Source organism: Ornithorhynchus anatinus, chromosome X1 (assembly GCF_004115215.2).
Source record: "Ornithorhynchus anatinus isolate Pmale09 chromosome X1, mOrnAna1.pri.v4, whole genome shotgun sequence".
NCBI classification, from domain to species: domain Eukaryota; kingdom Metazoa; phylum Chordata; class Mammalia; order Monotremata; family Ornithorhynchidae; genus Ornithorhynchus; species Ornithorhynchus anatinus.
Window position 1 is genome coordinate 81,017,706 of NC_041749.1, and position 20,442 is coordinate 81,038,147.

The window sequence follows — 20,442 nt, forward strand, 5'->3', positions numbered from 1 at the left end:
CTGGATTTGGGATCCACAGGTGGGTTGAGGTAAAATTTATGTGCGGCCCTTGCTCCTCTACTCAGTCGATGGGAATGGAGGGGCTGATCTGCTAGGAGATCCTTCCGCTTAAAGGAAATATAAAGATTGTCAGCCATCCAATTTCCCCCAGAGAGTGGAGGCTTTTGGCCTCATAATCAAATTTCTCCTTTCTTCAAGGAGACTTTAGGAGCAGATTATATAGGGGAGGAGGGACTACATGCAGAAATCCCTGGAGAGCTCCCTTTATCAATCAGGCAATGGTGTTTATTGAATGCTTCCTGTGTGCAGAGCACTGTTCTGAGCACTTAGGAGAGTACAATACAGTTGGTAGACCCAATGCCTGACCCCAAGGAGCATACAGTCTAGGGGGTGAGACAGACATTAAAATACATTTCGGATACGGGAAAAAGCAGGGTAAAAGAGCACGTACATAACTGCTGGGAGTGGGGTATCGAAATGCTTAAGGGCCCTGAAGGGATCGGTGGCAAGAAGATGAGTTCAATATACAGAGAGCAGGTTGACATTAGAGGAGCAAAGTGTGCAGGCTGGGTTGTAGTAAGGAGATAAGCAAGGCGGGGTAGGACAGGGCAAGCTGATTGAATGCCTTAAAGCCAAAGGTAAAGAGTTCTGTTTGATGCCAAGATGGATGGGTAAACATTGGAGGTTTCTGAGGAGTGGGGAGGCACGGACTGAATTTTTTTTTTAAGAAAAATGATCCGGGCAGCAGAGTGGCGTGTGGACCTGGACAAGCGAGAGGTTGGAGGCAGGGAGGTCAGCGAGAAGGTGGATGAGGTACTCAAGGGAGAATACAAGTGTGTGGATCAGTGTGGTAGTAGTTTGGATAGAGAGGAAGGGGCAAATTCTAGAAATATTGTTAAGCTAGAACCTTGATATGCGGTTGACTCCCTTTCTTGTCCAAGTCAGGACCTGGTCAGTGTGGTCTAGCGTAAAGAGACCTCGGGCCTGGGAATCAAAAGACCCGGGTCCTAATCCCAGCTCTGCCACTTGCCAGCTGTGTGACCACGGGCAAATCACTTAACTTCTTTGGGCCTCAGTTCCTTCATCTGTAAAATGGGGATGAAATACCTGTTCTCCCTCCCCCCAGGCTATGAGCCCCATATGGGACGGGGCTGGGTCTGATCTGCATATCTTGTATCTACCCCAGCGCTCAGTACTGTGTCTGGCACATAGAAACCACTTACATACCACAATTTTATTTTTTTTTGTTTTTATCATCAAGAGCCAGCTTAGAAATTAAAGGCAGTTTGCTGTTTGACCAGACTAAAAGCGAAAAGGACAGAAGTCTGGCAGCCTCTGAAATTTAAGAGACGGGGGGTATATTAGAATTGCTCTTTTTCCCCTCCTAGGGAAAAAAAATACCTCATCTTTTAACCTAATAACCTAATAGGAGAACTGCCAGTGAGCAAAAACACTGTTTGCTTCTTTGAGCCTTTCAGGGCAAGTAGGCACTTGAAGCTGGAGATTTGGTTGGAAATATTTATACCTTCTCCTGGACATAATAATAATGTTGGTATTTGTTAAGTGCTTACTATGTGCCGAGCACTGTTCTAAGCGCTGGGGTAGACACAGAGGAATCAGGTTGTCCCACGTGGGGCTCACAGTCTTAATCCCCATTTTACAGATGAGGTAACTGAGGCACCGAGAAGTGAAGTGACTTGCCCACAGTCACACAGCTGGCAAGTGGCCGAGCCGGGATTCGCACATGGACACGCGTCACTGCTGCCCTTGGATTTCTACCCTTTATTCACCCCACCCTCAACCCCACAGCACTCATGTACATATCTACCATCTCTGATATACTGTACTCTCCCAAGCGCTTAGCAGAGCACTGTGCTCTGCACAGAGTAAACACTCAAACACCACTGATTAATAGTATTTTTGGTTGCAATTCAGCACTTAAGAGCTGAAAAACATTGGATTGGGGCTTGCCTTGCAGAGAGAGTGATTTCATAGTGAAATTTTATCGCTGCGAATTGCCTGACAGCCGTTGCCCAATAGGACTATCAATGGCATTTATTATTATTATTAATATATAATAATAATAAAAAAGGTATTTGTTAAGTGCTTACTATGTGCCAGGCACTGTTTTAAGCGCTGGGGTAGATACAGGTAATCAGGCTGCCCCACATGGGGCTCACAGTCTTAATCCCCATTTTACAGATGATGTAACTGAGGCACAGAGAAGTTATGTAACTTGCCCGAAGTCACACAGCTGACAAGTGGCAGAGCCGGGATCAGAACCCACGACCTCTGACTCCCAAGCCTGTGCTCTTTCCACTAAGCCACGCTGCTTCTTATTGCGCACTCACTGAATGCAGAGCACTGGACTAAGAGAGTTAGTAGACATGAACCCTGCCCACAAGGAGCTATTCTTTGCTCCCCTCCCCAGCCGACAGGAGGCCTGGAATCTTGGGGCTACCCCAAGTCCCTCAAGTGAGGCAACAGCATGAAAGGGTGGAAAAGCCCCAAGTGCCATCAATCCGGTAGGTATTCTATGTCAGCAAGCCCCCAAAAAGGTTGGTCTTTTTTGCATGGCACAATTCTCTCAAACAGGTTGGCACTTAACGCTCAGCTGGTCCCATGTAGATTTCGCCCCACATGGAATTTTCTAGAGAAAGATGATAGTTCAGACTCAGTCTCCACGTGTGAATGGGGGCAAGGGCTCAACTAGGAATGGATGACTCTATATCATTTGGTCACCTGCTGATGGAGTCAGTGCTGGCGAGAAATGGAAATTACCAGCTGGTACTCTCCACTGTGACCTCCTCACAGTTGGAAAGACTCCTCCCATCCCCTGGCCCCCGCCATTTTGATAAGTCGCTCTATGGACACAGCTCATCAGAGTATCCTCCCATACCATCCTCGTACCAAGGCAGGAGACAGAGTCCAACAGAGGCCAGCATTTGGGGCCTTTATAAGGTTTGCAGGGTTTTCAGTTTTGTTTGGCTTCCCCCAAGGACTGAACTGGGCTGAAATACAGGTAGATGGACAACTACATGCTGTCACCCATGCCTGGAAACCCCTCAATTCCATACATTTCACTTCTGTATTTAAAGATAGATGGCATGGCAGTAACAAAAGTAGCGAACTGTTTTAATTTATTTGATTGGGACTAAGATAAATCTCTCTCCATTCAAGTCCACATGGGAAGACCCATACGCCACCCCCAAAGAATGGCTGACAACAGCTAAGATTTCTCCCTAGTATTCTTAGCAACTCAGTCAGAGGAAGTTCAGTTCTCCCCCACCCAAAGACAAGGACGCTCTTCTGGGAGGAAAGGCAAAAAGCAATGGAAGGGAAAAAAAAATCTCTTGTAAAGGTGTGGCAAAATTGGACATTTTTCTTCTGTTTTACACCTGAGAATGAATAGCATGTCCATCGGTCAAGAGTTATGGAGGTAAGGAAAAAGCAAGACAGTTCCCACCTTCAAAGAGTTGACCATTTAATGGGGGAAATGGTATAGAACGTGACAAAGACATAGAATACAAAAGATACCGTGTCAACAACAAGACCAAAATGACATGGGTGGGGAAAGATTCTGGCATGATTAGAATAATAAATCAGATGAGTTCATCCAGAAAAAGTTCAAGGTGGTGCAGAGGGGGAAGGGGAAATCTTTGAAGGAGAGGGGGAAAGTAGTTTGGCATGTGTAGAGTATCCTAGAAGGGAGAAGAACATGAGGACTCCCCCGTCTCTCTAACTTCCTCTGAAGGTGGCATTCGCTGCAACCCAAAGAACAGGAGTGAATATGATTCAAGTATCAAGCTCACTTTGGTTCCCCAAAGAAGTTCCCCACTCAAACATCCATTCAGCTTTCAGATTCAAACAAATCTCAGGGGGCAGGGCCCCCTGGCAGTTAAAATAAACGAAGTTCTGGATTACGAACCTCGACAGGAAAAGTTCTCCACTGAACCTCCCTGAGGAGGTCACGGGTAGTGAACCCAGAGAACTGTGACCTCTGCTCCTCAGAGAGGAGAAAGCAATGGTAACTAATGGTAGAGAAGCAGCGTGGCCTCGTAGAAAGAGCCCAGGCTTGGGAGTCAGAGGTCGTGGGATCTAATCCCTCCTCTGCCACTTGTCAGCTGTGTGACTTCAGGCAAGTCACTTAACTTCTCTGTGCCTCAGTTACCTCATCTGTAAAATGGGATTAAGATTGTGAGCCCCACTTAGGACAGCCTGATTACTTTGTATCTCCCCTCAGTGCTTAGAACAGTGCTTGGCACATAGTAAGCGCTTAACAAATATCATGATTATTATTATTAATAACCTCAATGGCTCGGAACCTCACTGCAAGTAGCTTGAGTGCTCTCCCAACCTGATCCGGCAGAGTCCAGACCCCAGCTACCAACCGCTTTGGGATCTAAGAGTGGTACCTAAGCAAATGTTACCTCAATAAAGACATACATCTTTATTGTCGTCCCAATGAAATGGATAAGGAAGGAGGAGCAAGTATTCTCCGCTCCGGTATGGATGAGGAGGAAGCTGAAGCACAGGAAATAAGTGACTTGTCCAATGCCACAGAAACAGTGTCTGCGCTTGAATGGAACCCCAGCCTCTTGAAACTCATTAGTTCAACTCAGAGAGCCCTTGAAGTGTGGAAGCTTGCCTCACAGGAAAGTGATTTTTTTGTTTTTAATGATACATTTGTCCTAAAACGATGACACAAGTACTAAGTAACGTCTACCATTTTGGCACATTAGGAATACCCTCATGTAACTCGACTTTAACCAATCCTATTTGAGCGCTTACTTTGGGCAGAGAATTAATGGCATTTACTGAGGGCTGTGTGTAGAGCATCATCATCGTAAATGGTATTTATTGAGCGCTTACAGCGTGCAGAGCATCATCAATAGTATTTATTGAGCACTTACTATGTGCCGAGCATTTTACTAAGCAATTGGTAGTGTACAATATAACAAAGTTGGTAGATACGGTCCCTGCCTACAGCAAGGTTACGGTCTGAAGGGGGAGACGGACATTAATATAAATACATTAAATTACAGATATGTACAGAAGTGCTATGGGGTTGGGTGAGGGATGAAATAAAGGTACAAAGCCTAGTGCAAGGGTGACACAGAAGGGAGGGGGAGAAGAGGAAATGAAGGCTTAGTCGGGGACAGCCTCTTGGAGATGTGATTTTTAATAAGGCTTTGAAGGTGGAGAGAGCGACTGCCAGATATGAAGAGGGAGTTCCAGGCCAGAGGCAGGATGTGGGTGAAGGGATGGTGGCTAGATAAACGAGTTCGAGGTGCAGTGAGTAGGTTGGCGTTAATGGAGCAAAGTGTGTGGGCCGGGTTGTAGTAGAAGAGTAGCGAGGTGAGGTAGGCAGGGGCAAGGTGATTGAGTGCTTTAAAGCCGACAGTAAGGAGTTTCTCTTTGATTCAGGAGTGGATGGTCAACCACTGGAGGTTCTTGAGGATTGGGGAAACATGGCTTGAATATTTTGGGCGGGGGGGGTTGGTTAGTTTTTTTTTTTTTTAGAAAAATGCTCTGGGCGACATGATGAAAAATAGACTGGAGTGGGGAGAAACAGGAGAAGGGGAAGTCAGCAAGAAGGCTGATGTGGTAATCAAGGCGGGATAGGATAAATGCTTAACCTGCCAAAGAGAGCACCGTAGAACAATCTCTTTGCAGAAGGCCTGGTGCCCTAGCTGCTAAATGCTGTTACGGCGAGATAAAACTCCAAATTCAACTAAGTTTCTATCTTGGGACTTTCATTTTTGGCCACTCATGCCGTTTTCCCCAAGAGTCTGATATTCCAAAAAGTACGTGTCAACCTCTTTAGAGCTGCATAAAAGCACTGGGGTCGGGGGGGAGAATTATTAATGTTGCAGCAGAGGCGAAGGCTCTATTAATGACATTGATTCACTGCTTTCTTCATCTTGGTTGCAGAACAGACAAGCCATTTGCCCAACCTGTCCTACAGATGGGTTTGGAGGTGGGTGGAGATGGAAATCAAGAGAGGGACCTTGAGCTAGGTTGATGTTGTGAGATGCAAAGGACATAGCCACACATTAAAGCACTTGCTCACGTTGGCCTACTTGATTTCAATGGCCTCTGCGGCTCTTTAAATGCCAAAAACCACGGACTGTCACAATGCCTGGAGGGGATTTCAGGGAACTTCAACTAGGGCAGTTAAGTATCAACCTGAGCTGGGTGAGTTCCAAAATGGAGTTGCTCAAATAGTCCTTCAGAGCCCTGTTGGTTCTCTAACTCTTCTTACCATCAGGTCAACTCATATTCCCAGGATGAGAGATCAGAGGGAAGAACCCCTACAAATGGGGCCAGGGACTGGCTGCCACGCAAAGCTGCTCCATCAGAACAAGTGAGCCACTGACATCTAGGGCTTTCTCCTCCCCACCCAAACCGCTACCACCCTGGCACAAGCTCTGGTCACATCTCACCTGGACTATCGTGGCCGTCTCCCCACTCTGATCTATACCCCCCACTGCCGCCCGGATGGGTCATCTTCTTGAAGCAGCGCTCGGCCCACATCTCTCCTCTCCTCCAAACCCTCCACTGGCTTCCTTCGTCCCGCTGCATCAAACGAGAACACCTCCCAATTGGCTTCAAGGTTCTCCCCCAACCCACCCCACGTTCCCCTACTGCTCTGTTCACCCAGTATTTCCCAACTTGCTCTCTTTATTCTGCCCACTTAACCTTCCCCCAACTCTCTCTCTGACTCGCTCTCTTCTGTCCTCTCGCCCACTCTGTTCTCCTGGCTTGAACTCCCTCCCCAAATCCAACAGACCCACATTCAAAGCCTTCCTCAAATCCCACCTCCTCCAACATGCCTCCTCTGACCAGTTACCAGCACCTGAACTGCCATATAAATGTCTCTAATACTTATGAAACTTATTTCTATCCCTCCACAGTGGTTTTGTCTGAAGGTTTATTCAGTTTTAAGTTCAACGATTTCTTTCTGACTCTGTTCTGGAAAGGTGAAAACAACCTCACTTCCAAGGCTAATAACATTCAATCCCAAGCAATTCCAATTCCAATAATGAACATACCTTCCCTGCTCATGCGCCTCCAGGAAGGGTTGGGAAGTAGGAGGAAGGGTTGTGGGGGTGGAGGAGAGAAGAGTTTTGTGGGCTGGGAAATTGGGAGTCCTGGTTGGCACTGGCAAGGCTGGAGCTGACCCATCTTCACTTTAAAAGCATTTTATTGAAATCAGATCAGCATTCCAAACTACTCCAGTGCTCTGTTCAGAGAGGAGACACTACAAGGACTGTTCAACTTTCTAATGAACAAGCAAGTGGGAAAAGGCTGCGAGAGAAAGAAGATTTGTCTCAAGGTTATATCCCATCAGAGGATCTGGGTTCTTACCCCAGCTCTGTCACTTGCCTGCTGTGTGACTTTGGATGTCACATAGCATGTCACTTAACTTCTCTGTGTCTCTGTTTCCTCCAGTAAAACTGGGGATTCAATATCTTGTCTTCCTTCCCCCATGGACTGTGAGCCTCATGTGGGCCAGGGACTGGGCCCGATGTGATGATCTTGGATCTACCCCAGCATTTAGGACAGTCCTTGGCACATAGTCAGTGCTTAATCCCCACAAATAGAATTATCATCATCAGAGTCCCAAAGACAACTATCCTGAGAGAGGGCCTGGATAGCGAGCATCATCCCACCATTGACACTTAGGAGAGCTACTAACTCTCCACTGATAGGGGCGGTGCCTCTATGAGCCAAAAAAGAATCCACTCCAGTCCAAAATTTATACACAGCCAGGTTGTTGGAGGAGCGGGGTGCCCCAGTCCTGGAGCAAACCACCACCACAAAGAAGAGAAACCACTGCTCCCACCAAAGTCTCTCCTGTTCATATCACGAACCAGCACCTGGCCCAAGGAGCCATAGGCTGGCAAGGGAAGGGACTTCGTAGGACAACAGTTAAGAAACCACCCGGGAGAGATTTCAGAGACAATACCGACTGGCCTTTTGTCGTGAAATAGGCCACTACTTTAACCTTGGAAATCCTGCAGAGAGCTCTAGCCCCCTGTAAGAATAAGGAGCCCACAACCTCATTAAAGGCTTCACAAGCAGTAACAAACTGCAGGCTCCCCTCAGAGAATCGCCTAGCCTCAGGCTGGAAGGTATCACTTTGAGAGGTGGTCAAGGATGAAATGGGGCTACTGCGAGCCCACAGAATCTGCTTTTGGTAAAGAAGCTTCAAAGAAACCAGCACGGGGGGGGGGGACGGGGGGACGGGGGGACGGGGGGGGGGACGGATGACGGACAACACACTACAGCCTTCCCGAGATCGTTATCTGGAGGATGACCACAGCCAACAACCACTCTGCATCTAGGCTCTATCACATGACTCATCTCCATCCAACCCGGCAGTACCATGCACCTTTTTACAGTCTTCAGGAAAGGCAGGAGGACAGACAATTCTTTCATGTGTGGGCCCGTTACTCAGAATTGCCCCCAATTCCACTCCTCCTCCCCCAACCATTACACCTTGCCCTCTTTAAAGCCATCCACACTCCGCTGGTGGGACCCCGATCTCCTGGGTGGCTTCCCAATGTGGTTATGCAAGTGTTCCAGGCACACGGAGACTCTGCAAAGGAGTATCCTTGGGAAGCAGCGGGGCCTAGTGGAAAGAAGAGCCCAGGCCTGGGAGTCAGAGGATCCGGGTTCTAACCCCGGCTCTGCCACTCGTCTGCTGGGTGAGTTTGGGCAAGTCACTTCACTTCTCTGGGCCTCAGTAATCACATTTGCAAAATGGGGATTCGATACGCAGGCTCTCCTACTTAGACTGTGAGTCCCAGGTGGAATAGGGGCTGTGTCCAACCAGATTAGCTGGGATCCACCCAAGCGCTTAGTACAATGTTTGCTACATAGTGAGTGCTTAACAGGTACCATAATTAAGTAGTGTAATTAAGGAGCCAAACGTGCCTTGGGCTAGGGCAATGATCTTTTTGCCTTTTCCAAACTTCCAGCATACGCAGGAGTTCCTGCTCCATGATCATGGAGTTCTCATTGCCGTCGCTGAGCTACCTGGGATTACTTGGGGAAAAGGGTCATTTCTAAAGAGTGCAATGCCCATTGGTGGAAGAAAAAAAAAAGGAAAAAAAAAACTTTCACAAACACTCCAACCTGTTAAGAGCTCTGCTCACTTCTCCAAGTCCCGGGAAACACTGCACCCGGCTACTTGTACTGGAAATGGGAATTCATGGTCAGGAAGTCCAGTCACAAGGGTCATCATCCTCAAGACCCACCATAATAGGGCCCTGTCCCCATAGGAAAGCTGGGGCCTGATCTGAGACTCAGGAACATGGGGCTTACCCCCAAGCTCAGTCCAACCTATCTTCCGCAGAGCAGAACAGGCCAAGTGTTGGACGTGCGCGGTGATCCTTGAGCACTGCACAGGAACTGCCACTCTCTCAATTCCAACTACTGCTGGCACGTCTGCTGAGGGCATGACTCCTCCCACAGCCAGAGAAGAAGAGCTGGAGAGATTCGAGATTGGCGGCAGAGGGGAGGGGGTCGAGGGGAGGTATAGGCTATCTTAAAGCAAGCCTAACATCTTTCTGAAGCCCAATTCAGACCACAGACTGTTAGGTTGGGGGCCAGGCAGAGCTCTATGCCAATACTCTAGAAGCTTGTCAGCAGCATCCATCCAAGGTGGGGTTTGAGCAAGCCATTAGGCTACAAGCGGGAGGAGTCTTGGAACTAAGGGCAGCTCTGGAACCCGAAGTGGGGGTGGAATGAGTGGCACCTTCAAAAAAATTCAGTAAGAGTAGGCTGTGTTTGTTTAAATGGTTCGAATGGCTCTTTGCACTCCAACTGCTCAAAAGCTACTTTTTGGTTGGCTCTTCTGTATAAAAAAGCTGCCAAATCCTGGGCCAGAGCAAAGGTGTTCAACCAGAGGCATGACTACTCCTGGCGCAAGGGATCGGGCCGTGGGTAATACAGTTCTGCCAGAACACATGTTCTCCCTTCACATTTTGGATAAAACATGACGACAGAATTAGGGGATGGTCTTCCAATGGCAGATTAATGTCTGTCTTTATATCAGTGTCTGCCTCCCCCTCTAGACTGTAAGCTTGTTGTAGGCAGGGAGCGTGCCTGTTGGATTGTACTCTCCTAAGTGCTTAGTATGTTGCTCGGCACACAGTAAGCCCTTGATAAATACAAATGACTGATGGATACAGCGTGATGCAGTGCTGGAAGGCACGGTTACGCATGCATGTATTCATTCGATCGATTGTATTTATTGAGCATCTACTGTATGCAGAGCACTGTACTGAGCACTTCGGAGAGTACAACAATAGACACATTCCCTGCCCACAGTGAGCTCACAGTCTGCGGGGGCGGTGTTACGGTCTAGATGGGTACAATCTGGTCCCACACTGGACATGGGATGGGTACTACAATGTGGGTTTTCCTCACCATGGGGTACTAACAAGATGCAACCCCTGCTTTAGAGTGGAACTGGGATTACCTCAAAGTACGGTCAGGGACATCAATTCTTGCCGCTGTCTAACTGCGCTCCTTGAAAGGAGAGAACTCTGGAGAGGCTAGCCAGAAGCACAGCAGCAGCAGGTGAGAAAAGAAATGGCCAGCTGTCCCACATCTTCCCTTCCACGTTCCTTCAAAACTCTCAGGTCGATTCCATAAGGAACACGATTTCTAGAAAAGGTTGCTATTGCCAGAGCAATAGCGAAAATACATACCACCATCCTGTGCCCTCCCAGTCAATGGATTCCCACCCTCCCCTGACACACAACCACCACCAACAACCTCATAAAGAACAGTTTTTGAATAAGCAAAAACAGATAACCTATTGGCCCAAGATCATGGGTCATTTACCCCATGGTTTGGCATCACCGTGCCCCAGAAATGGCTTGATATTTTATCTGGGTGGCAAATAACCAACTGCTCCCCCAAATTCCCAAGAAATTGGCTCCTGAATTTCTGCTTCATGATCCATAATCAATAAGAGCTCTGCTGCTGTTCTCCCTACCCTGATAGCCTGACTGGAAAAATAAACTCCAAGTTAACCGATGGTTAATAAGACCATCGACTGATTGGTGATAACCCTGTTACAGTGTTTCAAGTCCAAGTCGATGGTCCTGAACTGAGCTGAGAAGCTAAGTACAGTATTGATTATGGTATTTGTTGCTGAATTGTACTTTCCAAGAGCTTAGTACAGTGCTCTGCACAGTGAGCACTCAATAAATACGATCGAATTGAAATTCATTAGGGGAAGTTCCTTAGAGCTGAAGCCTTTCATTTGAAAGGCAATTATGCTCAGTAGGATAATGTTGCTAGGGGATCTACATAGCCACCCCCAGCACATCCACAAGAAAAATTTTCCATGTTCTAGAAACAGCAATGAGGAGGCCTGAGTATCAATCAATAGTATTTACTGAGCACTTACTAAGCATTGTACTTATTTAATCGAGCACTGTACTACATGCTTGGGAGAGTACAGTACAACAGAATTAGCGGGCACACCCCCTGCCCATAACGAGCTTACATTCTCGAGCAATGTAGCGTATGACATCTCCAATTCACCAAATGGCTGGCAGAGCCTCCTTAGAAAATTCAATTCATCTCCTCACGGCATGTGGGACTCCTGCCCATGATCTTTCAAGAGAAAGGAAGACTGGAGTTTGAAAATACAATGGATTGAACCGGCCCAACTAATTTTTACTTCTGAAAGGGCTCTCTCAGCATCAGGCTCTGCCCTTCAACACCTCACAACCCAAGCCCACTATTGGCAGTCCAACGGGCCATCCGGACCAATATTCTGTCTGCAAAAATGGCGAGAGGTCGTTTAGAGGAACCGAGTGATGGTCGCCCTGTTTGATACCTAGTTTATGATTAAGTTGTCTTCTGCCCAGGAATTTGGATTTGTACCCTTTATTCACCCCAGCCTCAGCCCCACAACACTTACGTTACGTGGGGCAAAGGGGAAAGAGATCGATTTCTCCAGACCTCAAGGCAAAGCAACCAAATCTGAAGGAGAAGAGTTAGAGTCTGCTAGTTCTCCATCAATGGGATTTATTGCCCACTGATTGTATACAGGGCACCATATTAAGTGCTTGGGAAAGGACATCCCAATAGAGTTGGTAGCCACTATCCCTGCCCTCAAGGAGCTTCCAACCTACAGGGGGAGACAGACATTAGAATTCCTAAGTGCCGTGGGGCTGGGGTGAGCATCAAAGTGCTTAAGGGGTGGGGAGACCTAAGCGCATAGGAGATGGAAAGTGGAGGGCGAAGACGGTGAGAAAACGAGGGTTCAGGGCTTCTTGGAGAAGATGCAGTTTTAGTATTGCCTTGAAGGTGGAGAGCAAGGTTGTCTGTTGGATTGAAAAGGGAGGAAGTTCCCTACCAGAGGAGGATGTGGGCAAGGGGGAGGTGGTGGGATAGATGAGATCAAGGTACAGCGAGTAGGTTGGACTTAGAGGAGCGAAGTGTTGTCATTGACAATCAGCATGGGGTAGTGGATAGAGCACGGGGCTGGGAGTCAGAAGGTCACGGGTTATAATCCCGGCCCCGCCGCTTGTCTGCTGTGTGAACTTGGGCCAGTCACATCGCTTTGCTGGGCCTCAGTTACCTCATCTGTAAAAGGGGGATTGAGACATTGGGACAGGGACTGTGTCCAACCCCATTTGCTTGTATCCACCCCAGCGCTTAGTACAGTACCTGGCACCTAGTAAGCGCTTAACAAATTACCATAAATTATTATTAATTATGATACGACAGGTAGGATGGGGAGAGCTGACTGAGTACCTTAAAGCCAAAGAGAAGGAGTTTCATGCGGGGACCAGGAGTCGGGTGACCAGGGTCCTAGTCCCAGCTCCGCCTCTTGTCTGCTGTGTGGCCTTAGGTAAGTCACTTAACTTTTCTGAGCGTCAGTTTTCTCTTCTGTAAAATGATGAGAAAATACCTGTTCTCCTTTCCTTTTTAAATTGTGAACACCTTGAAGGACAGGGGCTGTGTTCAATCCCCACCTATGTATTTTCTCCTAGCGCTAAGAACAGTGCTTTTCACACAGGAAGCGCTTAATACGACTATTACTTTTAGGCCGTGAGCCCCAAAAAGTAGGACAGGGACTGTGTCTGGTCTACTTATCTTCTATCTACCCCAGCGCTTACTACTCAATAACCGCTTCGTAGATGCCATCTGTCTCCTTAATAAAGTTAATTTTCATGCTCCGAGGTTCTTCCCGATGCTGAGCTGCCACTGGATTTTCAAGTTCCCGATCTCGGGGTATAAACAGGTTTGGTCAGCAGCTGGAGGAGAGGTTGGCACCCTCACGAAGGCCTAAGGAGTAGCCAGAACTTCTAGCATTGGTAAACAACTGTAAGAACAAACAAACAGTCACCCGCCCACAAAGGGGCAAGGAGGACCTCGATTCAGGTTATCCCCGGCCTGCTGCTCTCAGGAACAGCAACACATGAGCTGTCGGAGGGGCCCAGCCTGGATGATGTTTCAGGCTATTTTTAGGGGAATACTAGAGTATCTGTTTTCCAGCCCCACCCTGAGTTGTTTCATCACAGAGCTCAGACTTAACAGGATCACGTGTTGCCGTACCTAGGACAAGACTAATGTCCTAATCTTGAGAAAAACTTCATTTCAATGTCTTTAAGGCTTCTCTGGCCCAGTTCCATCCTTTTGCCATCATGTGGGTGCCCTTTCTTCTGACAGCAAACACTGCAAGAACCATGACCCATAGTCTTCTTCCCAGAAATGCAGGGTGGTTCTCAAGGACTCACTACAAAAACAGCAGCTGATTCATACCACTGGGCACTCTACGTCACAGCAACTCCTACCTCCATCAGCTACTAATGGCACCAAAAGGAAGCCATTTTGCTGGCTCAAACAGAACTATCAACTTTTTCCAATATTAATGATAACTACGGTATTTCTCAAGCGCTTACTACGTGCCAGGCGCTGTACTAAGCGCAGGGGTGGATTCAGGCAAATCGGGTTGGACACTCTCCCTGTCCCACTTGGGGCTCACAGTCTCAATTTCCGTTTCGTAGATTAAGTAACTGAGGTCCGGAGAAGTGAAGTGACTTGCGCAAGGTCGCAGAGCGGACAAGCGGCGGAGCCGGGATTAGAACCCCTGACCTTCTGACTCCCGAGCCCGTGCTTTATCCACACTATGCCTCCCTGCACGTAGAAAGGCTATGAGACCTTTCCACCGCAGAGCCTTCTGACACAAGATAGTTCGTTTTGCTACTTCGGAGCTACAGCCGAACTAATCCCCAGCCCCCACAATTTACAAAATGCCACTTTTCTACTAGATAGAAGCAAGTCAAAGGATGAAAGGCAGACAAAGCCCAAGTCCCTGTGCACCCTAACCACAAAGGTTCACCAATGGTGAACTATAATCTAAGGAAACGGCATATGTTCTCACCCCGGTCCAGACACTCTAAAATACCTAAAGCGATCTCGTCATCAGCAGTCACATCCTGTCTCCATCTAGGTCCAAGTCCACGACGTGTACACCAGACCCAAACTGTCCTTTTTCCTCTTGTGCACGATCACATCCCAATGAGGAAGGAGAATCCTACAAACTTCAGTGCCAGAGGGTATAAATGGAGCATTTTATCTGATGGATCAAGGGATGATAGGCCAGAGAAAAAGCCAAAGGTTTCCCTTCAAACCTGCACTTAATCATGTGTTCAAGGGAACAGACCTGAATGGGTTGAGGAGAGGAGGAGGAGAAACTGTGGCCCAGAAAGTTTCCTGAATTCCTAGGCTTTAAGGAGGCTTTGTAAACTCTTCATCTAAAAGACTGGGGGGGGGGGGGGTGTACAATCTCCCAGTGGTTCCTTGCTTATAACATCATCTCTTAAGACCTGCCAGTTCATATAATATTATAAAAGAAATGCCTATAACCAACAGAGTAGAGAGCAGCTCATAAATACGTCTCATTCCCAGGTATGTTATCGGCTTGCCACCTGTTGACTATGACAACCTGGCTCCTAAGAATATGTTGGTCCCGGGTGTCGGCTGGGTGACCTCTAACCGTGCCAAACAAGAAGAGCTAGGCCAAGTTCGGCTGGAGATGCAAACTGTGGATTCACGTTAATAGGTTCAACTTACCCATCTCTACCTTTACTGACAATCTTCACTTCGAAATAATAAATGCCGCAGGCAGCAGGTATTGGGTGCATTGCTCGAACTGATGCAGCATCTTTGTGATTTTTGCCATGACCTAGATGAAGAAGAGACAGGTAAGAAGTTTCTTCAGAAGGGGGAACTAAACAAAGGGGAATCCCATGTCCTTGTGTTCCAAGACAACAACTGAGGTTTTTTCGGTGTGGTTTTTTGTTGTTGTTTTTTTAAATGGTATTTGTCATGCTCTTACTGTGCCAGGCACTGTACTAAGCATTGGGGTGGATACAAGCTAGTCAGATTAGAAGCAGTGCTCGTCCCACGGGGGGCTCACGGTCTTAATCCCCATATTATGGATGAGGTGACTGAGGCACAGGCTAGTGACTTGCTCAAGGTACACAACGGATGAGCAGCAGAGCCGGGATCAGAACGCAGGTCTGACACCCGGGCCCGTGCTCTATCTGCCGGGCCACGGTGCTCCTCGGTCTACTTCGACAACCTGTCATCCCACCACAACGAAAGCATTTCCTTATCTGACGTACAGAGGAATCGGATGGCAACTCTGTTGGTTAATAACGTAATCCTACGCTGCCACCATATAGAGGTGACCTACAGTACGTGCAGCTGCAGGTTTTCCTTTGTCTCACCTCCTTAGTATGCTGAAGGAAAAACACAACAAGCATCCTGACCAACCACTCCGAGTAAACCGAGGAACGGCATTCCCTAACTAGAGGTTCTGTGTTAGACTGATCAGAAGGTGGTGTCGCCAGGGCCCTTGGGGCAATAATGGCGAGAGAGGTTTGAGGGTGGCCAGGTGACATTTTTCTGGTCCAAGCTGATCTTTACACACGCCCGGACAGAAGAGGTCCGGTCTTTCTCTGGGACGGCTAGCCGATCGGGGTGGGAGGAGAGATGAAGGATCGGTTTCTCTAGCGTGAGGGGTGTCACCTCGGCCCCAGACATTGACGGAAACTGGCAGGTAGCGTGCCCAGGGCCAGCAGGAGGCCGGGAGAACAATGGGGCCCTGCAGACCGGGGCTCGCCCGGGTGGCCAGGCTAGGCCTAGCCAAAGCGGGGTTATGTAAGGTGTGGGGCTAGAGGGGTCGGGCTCCCCGCCGCCCCCACCGAAAGAGAAAAGCCAACCACGGCCTTTTCAGGAGTAAGAGATGAAGGTTAAGATGATGAGAGCTGGGGACCGCCAGGCCGCTGAAAGGGAAGAGGGAAGCCTTACCCACCAACCCCCCCAGCCCAGGTGGGGAGCTAGACACTCCACCTGCCCCTCGATCCCCAGGGATCGGCACCGCAGAGGAGGAATTGGGTGGAGCGGCTCCTCAAAGGGGTGCAGCCCCTCGTCACCCCCAGTTCCGCTGCCCCGAGGGACGGGGACAGAAGTCAGGGAGACCTGGCTGCCAAGCCGTCTCCTCCTCCGAGGGGATTCGCACAGCCCGGCTTCGCAGCCCACCACCGCAGGCCCCCCCCCCCACCCCCGCCCCCAGGTTCCGGGTGCAGTTCGGCCCCCCTCCTTCCTCGACCCCACCACCTCTCGGTCCCCGGTCCCGGTACCTTTGTAGTGGACGCGGAGATTGTTCTGGGAGAGGCCGATGTAGTTATACTTGTCCTTGGGGCTCCAGGAGCGGGGCAGCGGCGTCTCCTGCTGGTTCACCGCCGGGTACAGACGCTCCAGGCGCCGGCTCAGCTCCTGCTCCCCGGGCGAGGGGAGCCCGCCGCCAGCGGCCCCGGCGCTGGAGTCCCCGGCTTGGGAGCCCCCGGCTCCCGGCTCCGCCGCCGCCGCCGCCATCTTGGAAGCAACCGCTATTGTGTCACTGCGAGGCGGGGGGAGGGCAAGCACCCAAGCCTCCTCCCTCAGCCAATCGCTGACGAGCCCGCTGAGGCCGTTGGGAAACCGAGTTCCGGCCCCGCTCGATCTCCGGGTGGCGCCACGCCTCCAACTACAGATCCCACACTGCCCCCGGGCCTAACCGTCGGTCGACATCGGCGCGAGTGATCGGCCCGTGGGGCACGCTGGGGGATGTAGTCCTCTGCCGGCCTATCCCGTTGCAGAGTCGAGGCGGGTGGGAGCTTCGAAAACTACAAGTCCCGATCGACTTCGCCCGCTCTCCCTTCCATTCCCCGCCTCTACACTACTGTCGGTTCACCTTCTGCCGACAGTAGTCCCTTACTCCCCTGAGCGACCAGCCCCCTCCCCCCACCCCGCCCTTGCCCTTTGTGGCGTCTCGGCTCCCACTGTTGGCGAGGGGGTCAGAAGCCGTCTCCCGTTCCCCGCGTCACGGCCCTGCCCTCGCTCATTTGCACAGCAGGCATGCCGTCCCCTAGCCAGCCCTGGTGGGGCATGGAGGAGTTGAGGGAGGAGTTGGAGGAGGAGTTGGAGGAGGCGGAGGAGGGGGTGGAGGAGGAGGCGGTGAAGGAGGAGGCGGTGAAGGAGGAGGCGGAGGGGGTGGAGGCGGTGAAGGAGGAGGAGGAGGTGGTGAAGGCGGAGGCGGTGAAGGAGGAGGAGGAGGTGGTGAAGGCGGAGGCGGTGAAGGAGGAGGAGGAGAAGGAGGTGGAGGCGGGGAAGGAGGAGGAGGACTACGACGACGACTACGACGAGGAGGAGGAGGAAGCGGAGGCGGCGGCGGCTTCCGAGGGCTCTGTCGCCAAGGAGACGGGATGTGTAGAGGAACCCGAGACTCAGGACCAGACGGGGTGGCCGGAGCCTTCACCGATAGCCCGCTGTCCGCGCCACAAGTCTGAACCCGATTACAAAAGCCTGTTGAAGGCCAAGAGGTAAGGCGACGTCTAGAGCCCGGTAGGGCCAAGCGATCAATCGAGTGTATTTATTGAGCGCTTACTGTGGGCTGAGCGCCGCACAGAACGCTTGGGAGCTAAATCACTAAATCCCGTCGCTTCGACCTTCGCTAAAATCCTCCCTTTCTTCCCCATCCGAATTGCTACCACGTTAATTCGGGCACGTATCCCGTCCCGCCTAGATGACCGCATCAGCCTCTTTGCTGACCTCCCAGCCTCCGCCCACTCCAGTCCACACTTCATTCTGCTGCCCGGATCATTTTCCTACAAAACCCTTCAGGCCATCTTTTCCTACTTCTGAAGAACTTCTAGTGGTTACCCATCCACCTCCGCATCAAACAGAAACTCCTCACCAGTGGCTTTAAAGCCCTCAATCATCTTGTCCCCTCCTAATAATAATAATAATGTTGGTATTTGTTAAGCGTTTACTATGTGCAGAGCACTGTTCTAAGCGCTGGGGTAGATGCAGGGTAATCAGGTTGTCCCACATGAGGCTAACAGTTAATCCTCATTTTACAGATGAGGGAACTGAGGCCCAAAGAAGTGAAGTGATTTGCCCACAGTCACCCAGCCAACAAGCGGCAGAGCCTGGATTCGAACCCATGACTTCTGATTCCCAAGCCTGAGCTCTTTCCACTGAGCCACGCTGCTTCTCCTACCTCACATCTCTACGCTTCTACTATAGCCCAGGCCTCACACTTCGCTCCTCTAATGCTAACCTTCTCACTTTGCCTCAGTCTCATCCATCTCACCACCGACCCCTCGGGCACATCCTGCCTCTGGCCAGGAACGCCCTCACTCCTCATCTCTGACAGACAAGTACTCAACCCGGCTCCGCCACTTGTCAGTTGTGTGACTTTGGGCGACTTGCTTCACTTCTCTGTACTTCAGTTACCTCATCTGTAAAATGGGGATTAAGACTGAGCCCCACGTGGGACAACCTGATTACCTTGTATCTCCCCCGGTGCGTAGAATGGAGCTTGGCACATAGTAAGCGCTTAACAAATACTATCATTATTATTATTATCCCCAGCCCCTCGAAGCCTTACTAAAGGCACATCTCCTCCAAGAGGTCTACCCTGACTAAACCTTCCTTTCCTCTTCTCCCTCTCCCTTCTGCCTCACCCTGACTTGCTCCCTTTATCCCCCCCCAGCACTTTCTACATATCTGTAATGTATTTATATTAATGTCTGTCTCCCCTTCTAAACTGTAAGCTTGTTGTGGTCAGGGAATGTATCTGTTACATTGTTGTATTGTAGTCTCCCAAGCGCTTAATACAGTGTTCTGCACACAGTAAGCTCTCAAAGACTGACTGATTGGGAGAGTACAATATAACAGAGTTGGGAGACCCATTCCCTGCCCACATCGAACTCTCCGCCCAGAGGACTGCCGCTTTAGGCTTCTTCAGTGGCCTATGTGAGGGCTTTCACAAGGTGATCAGGTTGTCCTACCCCTTGGGGTAAAATCCCCATTTTACAGACTCTGACCCCCAAGTTTCTAGAGAAGCAGCGTGGCTCGGCGGAAAGAGCCCGGGCTTGGGAGTCAGAGGTCGTGGGTTCTAATCCCGGCTCCGCCACTTCTCAGCTGTGTGACTTTGGGCAAGTCGCTTCACTTCTCTGGGCCTCAGTGACCTCATCTGGAGAATGGGGCTGAAGACTGCGAGCCCCACGTGGGGCAACCTCATCACCTTGTATCTCCCCCAGCGCTTAGGACAGGGCTTGTCACATAGTAAGTGTTTAACGAATACGTTATGAAGTACGATGCGATCGACAGCACTAACTTTGCTGCATTATATCCCTCCTCCCAAGGTGTTTCTTCACCGGTGGCCTCCCTGCCTTGACTCCAGCTGATTTGGCTCTGAGGGAACAGCGCCACCTACAGAGTGTTCGCTCACTCCGTTCCCTTCCCATCTAAGCCCAGTCATTCATTCATTCATTCATTCGCATTTATTGAGTGCTTACTATGTGCAGAGCACTGTACTAAACGCTTGGAATGGACACTTCGGCAACAGAGAGCATCCCGGCCCAATGACGGACTCACAGTCTAAATGCGGGGGGAGAGGGCGGGAGAGGGGACAGACAGCAAAGCAAAACAGAACAAAACACAAACAAGACAACATCATGAAGATAAATAGAATTGAGGGGATGTACATCTCATTAACACAATAAATAGGGTAATAAATAATATATACAAATGAGCACAGTGCTGAGGGGAGGGGAAGGGGGAGGGGAGACAAATCGAGTATACAACTGAAATGGGCATGGTTTCGATTTAATAATCATGATGGTATTTGCTAAGCGCTTACTATGTGCCAAACACTGTTCTAAGTGCTGGGGTAGATACAAGGTAGTCAGGTTATCCTACGTGGGGTTCACAGTCTTAATCCCCCTTTTACAGATGAGGTAACTGAGTCACAGAGAACCCAAAGTCTCACAGCTGGCAAATGGCGGAGCCAGGATTAGAACCCACGACCTCTGACTCCCAAGCCCATGCTCTTTCCACTGAGCCACG

At 49.8% G+C, this 20,442-nt stretch overlaps 1 protein-coding gene across 4 annotated transcripts in view; it reads right to left on the reverse strand.

Annotated features, from left to right (window-relative positions):
• RANBP10 (RAN binding protein 10) overlaps nt 1–16,938 on the reverse strand; it is a 101,753-nt gene extending 84,815 nt beyond the window's left edge. For all 4 annotated transcript variants that reach the window (XM_029049740.1, XM_029049741.1, XM_029049739.1 and 1 more), the window contains exons 1-2: nt 16,689–16,938; nt 15,115–15,226 (exon numbers count right to left, since the gene is read on the reverse strand). In XM_029049740.1, the coding sequence (XP_028905573.1) occupies nt 15,115–15,226; nt 16,689–16,923 (347 nt within the window). In that variant the 5' untranslated portion in view covers nt 16,924–16,938. The remainder of the gene's footprint in view (nt 1–15,114; nt 15,227–16,688) is intronic.
• Nucleotides 16,939–20,442: the final 3,504 nt, after the last annotated feature.